Source organism: Anarrhichthys ocellatus, unplaced genomic scaffold (assembly GCF_004355925.1).
Source record: "Anarrhichthys ocellatus isolate YVR2014 unplaced genomic scaffold, GSC_Weel_1.0 scaffold24, whole genome shotgun sequence".
NCBI classification, from domain to species: Eukaryota; Metazoa; Chordata; class Actinopteri; order Perciformes; family Anarhichadidae; genus Anarrhichthys; species Anarrhichthys ocellatus.
In genome coordinates, this window is record NW_022280054.1 from 10,566,379 (window position 1) to 10,577,929 (window position 11,551).

General features: G+C 44.4%; 2 protein-coding genes across 5 annotated transcripts; one reads left to right on the forward strand and one right to left on the reverse strand.

The window, feature by feature from the left end:
• Nucleotides 1-517: 517 nt before the first annotated feature.
• On the forward strand, nt 518-7,040 carry LOC116391023 (trichohyalin). The gene is made up of 6 exons (XM_031861222.1): nt 518-728; nt 2,555-2,595; nt 2,707-2,776; nt 3,058-3,123; nt 3,277-4,235; nt 5,192-7,040. Exons 1-6 carry the CDS (start codon nt 683-685, stop codon nt 5,258-5,260), a joined length of 1,251 nt encoding a protein of 416 aa, XP_031717082.1. The 5' UTR covers nt 518-682; the 3' UTR covers nt 5,261-7,040.
• On the reverse strand, nt 6,418-11,483 carry LOC116391021 (inositol-tetrakisphosphate 1-kinase-like). 4 transcript variants are annotated; one of them, XM_031861220.1, is made up of 10 exons: nt 11,276-11,483; nt 10,918-11,020; nt 9,424-9,546; nt 9,199-9,316; nt 9,000-9,101; nt 8,695-8,735; nt 8,440-8,605; nt 7,885-7,952; nt 7,515-7,677; nt 6,418-7,441 (listed from the first exon to the last, which is right to left on the reverse strand). In XM_031861220.1, the coding sequence occupies exons 1-10, from the start codon at nt 11,422-11,424 to the stop codon at nt 7,290-7,292; spliced, it is 1,185 nt and encodes a 394-aa protein (XP_031717080.1). In that variant the 5' UTR covers nt 11,425-11,483; the 3' UTR covers nt 6,418-7,289. The 4 variants fall into 4 exon arrangements, 2 of the variants coding, with proteins under 2 accessions (XP_031717080.1, XP_031717081.1); XM_031861221.1 differs by having other exon boundaries at nt 6,419-7,441; nt 10,918-10,942; XR_004213216.1 differs by lacking the exon at nt 6,418-7,441 and having other exon boundaries at nt 7,647-7,677; nt 7,885-8,605; nt 10,918-10,942.
• Nucleotides 11,484-11,551: the final 68 nt, after the last annotated feature.

Consider the following 11,551-nt stretch of genomic DNA (forward strand, 5'->3'; position numbering starts at 1 on the left):
ACTAGCCAATACATTATAAATATATTAGCAAACACACTGAATGACTGTCACCTTAAGGAGGGGGGGGGGCTGGAGAACAGGAAAGAAATATATACAGTGCTCCCAGAGGTGCCAGCTGTTGCAAAGTATCAGAAGTTAATGTAATTGGAGTAATTAATTAGCAGCCAGGGGAGGTGATGGGTGTTTGCATGGTTATCATAATCTTCTGTCATAATAGCTGTTATAATAATATTCTCTCTGTTTAGTGGGGTTTTAATAGAGCAGGATTACAGGTAATGTGTTTAATTTTTCTATACAGCTCATTTTGTATCTCTTAGTTTTGCTTTTGCTTTGTCTGTCGTAGCACTTTCGTAAAATGCACAATCTGATTTTAGAGGTGCTTTATAAATAATAATAATTATGATTAAAATGGGCTAGCTTTGAGAAGCATATTGAAATGCCTTGAGTTACGCATACTAAACATTTTGTTGACATACTCTTTAAGTACAGGACGACCAACTGACATCTCTGGCACCGGAACAGGGTTTGGGCTCTGATCTGGTCTCAAGTCACCTGACACCACACACACACACCCACACACACACACACACGGCTCCACGGCTGCACCTCGCCGGTGTGTGAAGAATATCCAGCCCGTTATTTTCAAGGTTATCTCCTGCAGGAACCTCACTTTCTGGATCCTATGGGAATTCTGATAACCGCGTTTTTTCTCTGGGCTGCCGTCGGGGGTAAGTGGGCTATTTATCACATGCACTACACCGCTACATTGTGTGTGTGTGTGTGTGTGTGTGTGTGTGTCGCTAGGTATGAAATGACGATACAAAATGCGAGTAGCTAAGCCGGAGACAAGCCTCATCTGCAGCCCTTGTTATTGTTTTTACCGGCATGTAACCATCGTTAAAGAAGGCTGCAAATAGACGCGTCACAACCAGACTTTATGTGACAGAAGGTGTGTGTTAATGTAGATCAAGCCTCAGAGGGTTCAGACTTAACGGGCTAAACAAAAGCGTTGTTACATAATTTCTTACGCGTCTACCTTTAACGTGTCCGTCTGGACTCACGGTGCTGTCACTGGTTGGTGGACATTTGAAACACAACATATATTTTACTGTTTTAATTAACGATCCTCTTCAAACAACATAAAAGCGAATTAAAGCGCCGCACAGGTGAGCGGAACGGCGCACGTGTGCGCGCGCTGCACGGTGCCATGCGCCTGCTGCGGTGAAAACGTTTAAATTAGTTTTTTTTTTTTTTTTTTAAACAAGTGTATTCTAGCGTAGAGTGTTGATATGAGAGGGACGTCTGCCTCCGCGGATGAAAACAGGGTAATAGGGAGTCTGCAGTGGTGTCACGCGCTCTGTTATAACAGGAAGATAACCTACATAGAGCAGACCGTAAACTGTTCAGCTGCTCAGTGAAAACAATCACTGTCAGGCCACACCCACACCGAGTACAACTAAATCTATACATCACAGGAACAGAGACGGTGATGTTCTACCTCTAAACGACACTATAGACGTCAATTAAACGCAAAAATTAGGATTAATCTCACTCTAAACTCATTGTAGCGCATCTATGAGCATTATGGTCCTGACTCAGATATGGCTCTATAGTTTTTAAATCCACGTTTTTTGCTGAATTTATCACCAAAACCCTTATTGTTTTAGACAGATGCTTTTTGATTTTTCTCAATTTCTAACATGGAGGTTTGGTTGGGCAGCAGGACACGCCAATAAAACCCAGAGCCATGTTTAATTATGAGGCCGGGGTGTCCCAGCTTAGACACACACACAAACACAGCACACACACACTATCACATGGACATGCAGAGCTCACGTGTCTGTAGGAAGGGGGGGTATCAATTAGTGCTATTGATCCTGATCTGTACTGATCCGGCTGTGTGCTGACACATGAGTTGAGATCAAACTTACAACATTTGTTGTGTCAGTGAAGGTACTAAACAGTATCAGTGTTGTGTTTCAGTCTCACATCACAGTAGAGATCAATAGTAAAAGTATTTTGGTGTCAATTTAACAGAAAACGTGTTTCTAACATGACCAAAATATTACAGTCTGACATTTAGATTCAGGACTAAATGAAGGCGCAGTAATTGAACGCGGTTGTTGTGTCTCAGTCGGCCCCTTGCAGCCGATACATAACAATAAAATACAAAGGTCACGGGGCTGCGTGATGAACATGCATTGTGATCTCCGAGTGTCTCCGTGAGAAAAAATGTGCTGATGGCACAGCTGAGTGTGCCTTTAATGATCTGCCGGCATGGCGGGGGGGGGGGGGGACTATACCTGTGAGCTAAAGCCTTTGGGAATATCTGCATCCTGGAGACAGAGATAAGCTTCTTTGCTGTGTCGCTTTACCAAGGTAACTGTGCTTACCTTAATAAGGGAACAGCTCCACCCACGCAGCACTAACCGTCGCTCAGTAAACAAAGCAGTTCATGTGGTGCTCCGTGACACAGTTTGGTGCAGCTTTCTGCTGATGCAGAAATGCTAAATGTATTGATCTGTGTTCTCATTCTCCTTGTTTTGTGCCTCAGTGGGAAGCCGGCCAGTAACCTCACCTCTTGATGATGCAAAGGTCAGAAACAAGTCCTTATTTATTCCCCGTATCATTCAGTTTATTATTATTATTATTAATTTTACGTCTCAAATAAGTTGTGTCTCTTTTTTTTGTATTGTGCCTCTATAGGTTGAATGTATTATTCAGGAGACTCTGAATGAAGACGGGCCACAACATGAGTGTGGCCCACAGCTAGCAGGTGGCATCTCTACTTATCTGTTCTTCAATATTTAAATAGAAGTATTTAGAGCTAAAATAAGTATTTAAGTAGTTACATTTTTGACTTTTTGTGGGACAAAACAGACTGAACGTTTGATTTGATAAACTTTCAATTTAAAATGATGAACTAATTCATCTGTCTTTTAGCTTTATTTGCTTATTGATTTATTCTGTGATGCTGTTTTGTTGTGTCGATACTCTGTTGATATTTTTGGTTGCGCTATTGTATTGTTGAAGTGTTGCGTGTCATTATTTTTGCAGAGGAACTTGATGAAGTGCAAAGACATCATGGTCTGCTCAGGGAGCTGCAGAGGCTGGCTGACCATGGTACGAACAAATTCACAAAAACAAAGCAGCTCTGATTTAGTGTTTCACTTATTGTTGATGGAATGAAATTAATGTAAAAGTCAGTTTTGAAGTGATGTGTCTTCATCCCAAATCACACACTGATTATTGCAGTCTGACCTTTGACCGTTGCAGAGACAGACAAGGAGCGATACGAGTACAACCTGGCTGACGACCAGAGCGACTTCAAGCAAGGGGACGAGGAGGCGAAGGAAGCGAAGGAGGAGAGAGACGTGACCAGCCCTCCAAAGGAGATAGAGGAAGATGACACCAAGGAGAAGATGATGGAGGAGCCACGGATCGAACACAGAGGGAGGGACAAAGAAGAGGAGCAAGCCAAGGAGCTTGAGGAGCTGCTGGCTGAGGAGATCACCAAGAAAGGGAAGGAGGAGAGGAATGATGAGGAGCTCAAAGAACTGCTGAAAGAGCTGAAGAAGAAGCGCTACGAGGCAGTGAAGGAGAGGGAGATCCAGAGAGGCTCTGCACCAGAGCAGAAGGAAGAGGTGGAGGAGAAGAAGGAAAAGGAGGACAAAGTGAAGGAGGGAGATCCGGCGGAGGACTCGGAGAAGCAGAGGTTCGAGGAGAGGAGGAAGAACGAGGTGGAGCTGATGGTGGAGAGGGAGAAGGTGGAGAAGGAGCTAAAGGAGCTGCTCAAGGAGCAGGAGAGCAAGAGCAAGCTGGAGCAGGAGAGGGAGCGGACGGAGAAGCAGGAGGAGCTGGACGAACTCGTCAGGAAGATGAAACGGGTGAAGGAGGAGGAGGAGCAGGAGACGCAGGGCGGGAAGGAAGAGGACGGCGTGGATCAGAGGCTGGCAGAGGAGAAGAAGGAGGGCGAGGACGACAAGGTGCCCGATGAGAAAACAGAGAATGAAGTCAAGAAGAAGAAGGAGGCGACGGCGGTCGAGGTGAAGGAGCCGCAGCAGAAGAGAGTGATGGAGAAAGCGAGTGATGAAGCCACGCAGCAGTTTGAGCGTGAGAGGTACAAGGACAGGAATGAGGAGGACGAAGACGAGGATGAATACGTTAGAGAGGACGGGGAGGGGCAGGGGGAGGAAGACGACGAGGAGGGTGATGCCGAAGAAGATGAAGGGGAGGTAAGTTGGTGCAAGTGATATGTGACTGTGTTTGTTGACACAAATAAGTATTAGTATGTACTCGAGAGGCGAAGCCCCGCCCCTTCCAGTTTACCCCCATGGTTCCTTCATTTGGAAAAAATATGTACGGTAGTCAATGGCTAGAGACAAAAAATGTATTTGAGCCTGTTTGAATTGTACCATGAATTACACACATATGATGTTAGCTAGCTAGCTGGCTAGCAAGCCAAGGTAACGGCCGTTCTGGTGACGCATATTGCACGAGACGAGATGTAGTTTACGAAGCGGTTTCACACAAGACTGAATGATTCTACGACAAATCCCAAAACTGCGACTTGCTTGACGTTCAAAATGATCTTTTAAATTGACAAACATCAAATGTGTAATTCATGGGACAATACAAACGGGTTCAAAAAAATATTTGTCTTTCGCCATTGACTACCGTACATATTACCGTACATATTTCTTTTCACAAAAATGTCCAAGAAGGGAACCCCGGAAGACGGGCTTAGCCTCTCCATTCCTGGACAAATATGTAGGTAACATGTTACTGACAGACTTCTTGAACAGTAATCAACATAATTTGATACATGAACAGATACAGGTGTGCTAAACAACAAGTTGAATTAGCCATGGCTCACTAGCAACAGTGAAGTTTGCATCCTCATACCCAGAATGCAACACTCTACAGATCTTGTTTTTTTCCATTGTGAAGATTTATGTTGCTATTATAGTTTTAACCCTTTCTGAAGCATATTCCATATGTACCAGGGAGTTAAAAGAGTAATTACAAGTTGAGTTATTTCTGTGTTACTCTACCTACCAGCAGGTATCCAGCAGTTTCCACCGGTACACCATAAATTAATAATATTTTCGCTGTTATTTACAGGCTGTAATCTAAAGCACAGTGTGCCCTGTTTTGCTGGATCAAACATTCTCATATCTTCGGCCCACAGGAGCTGCTGGAGATTGAAGCAGAGTTGCGCAAAGTCGCTGCAGAGCTGAGGGAGCTTCGCAGAGGATAAAACACACACACACACACACACACATACACACACACAGCAGACTGACAAAACCCGTTCACCCATTCACAGTCACACATTCAGCTCACACATTTTCCATTTCACAGCCTTCAGATCCCCAGAGCACACAGAGATATGTCTTCCGGACGTGAATCTGTAAAAGGCCATTACTAGAAACTGTACATACTTGTTTGATTTGTGCTTTCATATTACCTGGAAAAGGCTGTCTCCGTTTCCTCGCGTTGAGGAAAAAGAGACGCTATTATTTCCAGAATATCTGAACAGCTCCTCGTGTCCCTCTCCACCCGCGTCCCTGTCGCAGTACCTATAAATGCTGTTTGTATGGTAGACAGGTGATTTGTAAAACGCCATAGATGCAACGCTTCCAGCACTTTTTTATTCAAATGTTACTTTTGACTGCCGATTGCCAACCATACAAACACCATCCTCTCTGAAATGTGAGTCATGCACACACACTGGCAAGCAGCTTTCCTCTTCTCTGAAGGAATCATCCTCGATGGTGTGTTCTTGATGGGAAAAAAACAGATTCCCTTCTCTAAGTAATATGTGTACTTCAATATATATTTTGTGCAATAACTATGTGTAAGCTGTTCCTGCTGTTCTGACTGTTAAAGATAGGTATTACTGATGTTTCTACACAGGTGTTAAGTCATGATTTCCTCTCAGTTCCTTTGACGATAAAGTAGAAACGGATTGTGTTTCATTTGGCTCTCGCACTGTTAAAACCAGACTGTTTGTGACGAACCCAGGGTGACACGGACAGAACACGGAGGACGTAGACATTTCTGACACTCGGGTCAGATGTTGAGTTTGTCTTGAGCGTGGATAGCGTGTGGCCACAGGATGCAATGTACTTAGAGCTTACAAGGTCTAAAAGTGTCACTCCAGGTTCTCAGCCAGCTTTGCACTCTTATCTTAACAAGCCAAGGAGGAGACGAGGGAAGAGGGAGTCACTAAAAGCCATTTTGTTGTCTTTCGGTAACAGCAACGCTGACTATAGCGTCGATAAATGCTCAGTGGTGTTCCGTCACAGATTTCGTGGCCCTCATGTCATTCCTGTAAATATCAGATATCGAGGTCTGTAAGCCAAGGTCATAGGAAATATGAAGCAACAGCGCCCCCAAGAGGACACAGGGTGGACATGCACACAGTGCAGGATTTACAGGGTCAATGGAGGCCCACTTACTGCAATAACACAATGTAGACTACAGCACATGTGAATGCAATAATTAGCCAAATAATGAATTATTTCATGTATTTTAATATGTTATCAAAGTGCATCATAGAGTGCTCGTATAGCAGATACAATCTTCTCTTTTTCTACACAGCCAAGATTTACAGAACATGTATGTATTTGAACGCCAGGCAAAGTCGCCGGTCGGTCAACTTGTGTAAACACCTGGTGATAACACACATCGTCAGTCAACACTGATGAGCTCATTACCGTCTATTCCAAAGATGAGGTGTTTGTTCACTTGAGAATAAATGAAGAAAAAAAAACATGTACTGTAGTTTTCTTTTTTCTATATTAGTGCAAACGTTTTTCCACAAAATGTATCTTACAAGCCAGCAAGAAAGATTAAGGAAATGTCTCTGGGGGGAGGGGGGTCCACATAAGGGCATAGAGGACATTTCGAATAACAAAGGAAAACAATATTAAGCAAACCACCATTTGTAATATTACTGGCCAATCAGATTGCTGTATTTTGTGCCTGCTGTATCTTCTTCTATGCTTCAATCAATAAACAGAAAGTGTATTCAACCCTTATGTGTCACCTTATGGTTTGTAAATAGAGTAAAATCACTTAAAGGCACAACATTCTCAGTGTCATTTACAGTTTAACTTCATGTCACGGACTACATATAAATAACGTATTTTAATGGAAGCAAAGTCTTGGAAAAGGCTGAGTTTGGTCCCAACAGAACAGTGAAGAAGCCAATGCCAAATGACTTCACTTGCCCTGGGAAGCTGATGAGACACGTACAAAGCACGACGTCTTCCTGAGGTGACTTAAAGGCCGGTTGTTGCAGCAGATGGACCTCCTGTGGTCTGTGTTGACTCAGGAGGATCAGCCGCCGGGGGGCCAGCAGACGCCTGTTTGTCCAACACTGACTTGATGTGGCTGAGCAGTGAGGAGAAAAACTGGGGCACTCCCTCATAGCCTGGTAGAGAGAAGAGTGTATCAGTGCACCTCAGTGAGTCTGTCGTGTGTGTGTGCGTGTGCCGCTGCAGTACCTGGGAAGATGTTGATGTCGATGACGGTGAGGGTGTGCGTGTGAATGCTGACGATGACGTCAACGCCGAACAGGGCCATGCCGAGCTGAACCCGGAGCTCTCTGACCAGAGCGGCCACGGCCTCGGAGCTGGGAGGAGGCAGGCACGGCATCTGCTCGTCCAGCTTAGAGATCAGGGGGGGAAAGCGACATTTTTAGGGTTGATTTCAGCCCAGTCGGGTGCCAAATGGGTGAGGCTCTACCTGTGAATGTAGACGACTATGTCAAACTATTTATAAGTTGTGTGTGCACCTTAGTTTTGCCGTTATATTGGCCCTTAGGTAAGGATATCAACGCGAGAGAATGGGTATTTATAAAGTATTATTACTCACTGCTGTGAGATCAGAGTTTGACTCCGGTTTGGACACCTGATGGCTGTTGAAGAAGATGGTCTTCCTCTCTGGATGCAGAGTTAAATCACAAATGGGTGGAAACAGGCAACAGACAAAGCAAAGAACAACAAGGTAGCGAAACATAGGACAAAGGAAAGACACAGTAAGGACATGGCAGGAAAGGACAAGGAAGGGAAGGAAAGGTATGAAAGGGAAAGGAAAACATAGTAGATGGCAGGGAAGGAAATGAAAGGAAGGGAGTAGACAGGAAAAAAGAAAGGAGAGGACAAGTCAGTGAAGGGACAGAACTGAAAAGATGGGACATGAAAGGAAAGGAGAAGAAAGTAAAGGACAAGGAAGGGACGCAAGTTGATGGAAAGGAATGGACAAGACAGGAAAGGGAAGGAAAGGGAAAGACACAGCCGGAAAAGGAAGGAGAAAAAGTACAGGACAAGGAAGGATGGCAAATGGATAAAAAGGAAAGGACAGAAAGGTGGGAAGAAAGAAAAGGGAAGTAAATATCTAATATATTTTGTCGATGAGGTGCAGACTGACCACAGGGACCTGAGGGGAAGTTCTTGAGCGAAGGCCTCTCTACGCAGAAGTGTCTGTCTCCCACCACGAACACCTTGTGCAGAACAGCTCCGTGGTTGACGAAGCTCTGGAGAACACAGGGAGGACGGATGTCAGCCAGACCTCCTGCACTGAAGATCAGAGACATCTGCAACTCACACAGATAATGCACAGACATTAAACGATGAATGGAGAGAAAACAACCGTGAAGCACAAAGTTCAAGCAAACCCACTCACCTCATGGGAAAGTGAGCCGTGGGCCACTCGGGTTTTACAAACTGGGGAGAAAAAGAGAAAGTGACTGTGGGTTCCTATCATACTTCACGAGGCGGAAGCAAAAAGGAAAGAAGGATACTACTTCCATATAATCCGACCAATACGTCTGTATGATTGTTTAAGTGCAGCAGATGAGCTTTTAGGCTTCACTTGCAGACACAAAGAAGCTGAGAGGTGGTTAGCTCACAGTTAATCTAAACGTCCTTAAGTAATTCAATTTAACATATAAGAACTAAATAAGTATGTGAAAGGCTGAGTGAACTGACTGAGAGGAAAGCTTAGGCCCTGGGTCATCAAAGCCTGTTGAATGGAAGGCAGGTCACCGGCGCTGTGGATCTCTAGATAAGGAGGACTGCAGATGCTCCAGTCTGCTGGAACAGCATATAACAAGGAGAGGCAAGGGTCAATAAATATATCTACAAGCAGCAGAAAACCTACAACATACACCACGGAGCTGCACTTCACCTCGGAGTGACTTGTGCAGCTCGCTCATGATCTGGTAAGAGGCAAAGCGGTCTAGTAGCTGGGTCATGGCGGGCAGCGGGTCCAGAAGCACTGTGCTGGGATGAGCCGACACATAGCTCTGCAATGTGGAACACAAGATTCATTTCAGCAGGAATGACTGATAAATGGCTCGTTAAGAAGCAAGCAGCAGCATAAAAATACCTCTCAAAAAGGCCTCATCCTTACCTGGAAGTTGGCGAGGACCTGCTGCGATTGGCTGTCGTGCTCGGCGTCCACGATGACATCCGACAGCTTGTGAACGATGATGTCGAAGGGTCCCTGGTGCACCAGTGGCTGAGTGAGGTCAATCTGACGGACGAAAAAAACAAAACACACTCTTACATCCTACATAGTGGAGCTGACACTTTTGATATTGCTTGAAGTTGGGTAATGTTTGGAAATGTATGAAAATGACTACAATAAACTATTGTGTGCAGTCCGGTGGTAAATGAAACTTTTTTCCTCACATGATTGGGTCACCAACGTGTATTGAAGAAAAGCAAACCGACTCTTGTTTAGAGTCAAAGTAATATTCTACATTAAGGAGTCTCGACTCTTAGTCTGCGCCATAAAACAAAAGGTAAGATTGGCCTCTGTCATTACAGACGAGTCATAGCAAGAAAAGCAGGTGTGACCCTGATTATAGGCTGTTTTCCTCATGTTGAATTGTATTAATGTGAAGATGTCGGCCATATTATCTGCCCAGACTAGTGCCTTTGTTGCTGCATGTTTACATTCCTTATGATGCAAATTCAAAAGACGCACTATCCTGTGTTTGTTGTGTAACAAATGGGCCACAACTAAATTTCCTTGTGCATCGCTGTGTGAGGCATAATGAGAATAGATGATCCTTGAATACATGGCGTGAATGAGTTCAGCATAAAGTTCTGGGAGTTTTATGGAATATAAATGTAAAGACCCTGTTTATGCTATCTTCATGTATAAAGAGTGTCACCTAAAACAAGTCTGAAAGCCACTGCCTCTTTACTTAAACTGAACTATGGACACCATTGTTTTTCATATTTTTCACTCCTGCTCCTGAAATGTACACCACCATAATTCACACTGCTGCAGTTTTACACAACAACGCAGTCCGACAGTATTAAATGCAGTATCGAGGCTGACAGCAAAGGATCCCCCCCCCTAACTGATGTGATTCTTCTATTAATTTGACTGTTTTTGTTTCCGATATTTGTGCCTGCGTGTGTAAAAGTCCCTCATGCTCCTGTGCAGATATTCACATGCAGGGAAATGTCTGAGCAGTTACAACCAGGCTGCCATTGTTTACCAGTTTTGCCCCAAGCAGATTGAAGCAGGAGGGGCTGCAGGTGGCTGTGACAAGGACTACTAGAGTTGTGGGCATCTGTACATGACACACGTGTGTGTGTGTGTGTGGGTGTGTGCACAGTGTTCCCAAACTACTGCCACTACTGTAATACTAAAACTGCTTACTCTAGAATAGAATTCTATGTATGTGTGTGTGTCCTGACATCGAGACAAAGAAAATCATGCGACAGACATCAAGCCGTCTTCACATGCACACACACACACACACACACAGATTAACTTCCTCATTTTCCACCACACACTTTCCCTCCACCTTTCCCTCGTGCCTTCATTATACATCTTTTAGATTATATTGATTTCATGTTAATATGTGAAGAAGAGAAAAACACTTACCTCCACCACTTCCACTCCATGGCCCCTGCAATAAATGTTTATAATTGAATGGAGATGATAGCAGGAGTCACCTGAACAGGGTTGGCAATGGATGGGGCTTGTCCTGTATAGCAATATAGCTCATCAATCATTCATGTTGATAAAGGATTGCACAACTGTGTACACTAGATTCAAGTGAGGGTGTTAGTACAAGAGTTAAACTGAGATATTTACTGCGTAAAATACAATGAAATTAATATGTATCGTTTTTGCTGTGGGACCCCTTTGAATATCTTTTAAGAAGGGCCCCATTATGAGAACCTGAGGGGGGCCCATTCACTGTTACCAGATATGAATTAAAAAGTCAGCTTCAACTTACTCACAGAAGACCGCAAAGGCGTCCAGGTTCATCCTCCTGCGCTTCTTATCGCTGAGACAGAAGCCAACCCGGCGGCCCGACATTTGGCCCGAGTGTGAGCGCGCGAGAGAGAGAGCGATGTCTGGTGTCGGTGCCTCGCTCCTCTCCATTCAAACATCCCACCTAATATTTCTGCCCACACAATCTGAGCGTCTATAAAGACGCGCGTTTCCAGTTTCACAGGTGGAAAAGAGAGAGAGAGAGAGAGAGAGAGAGAGAGAGAGAGAGAGAGAGAGA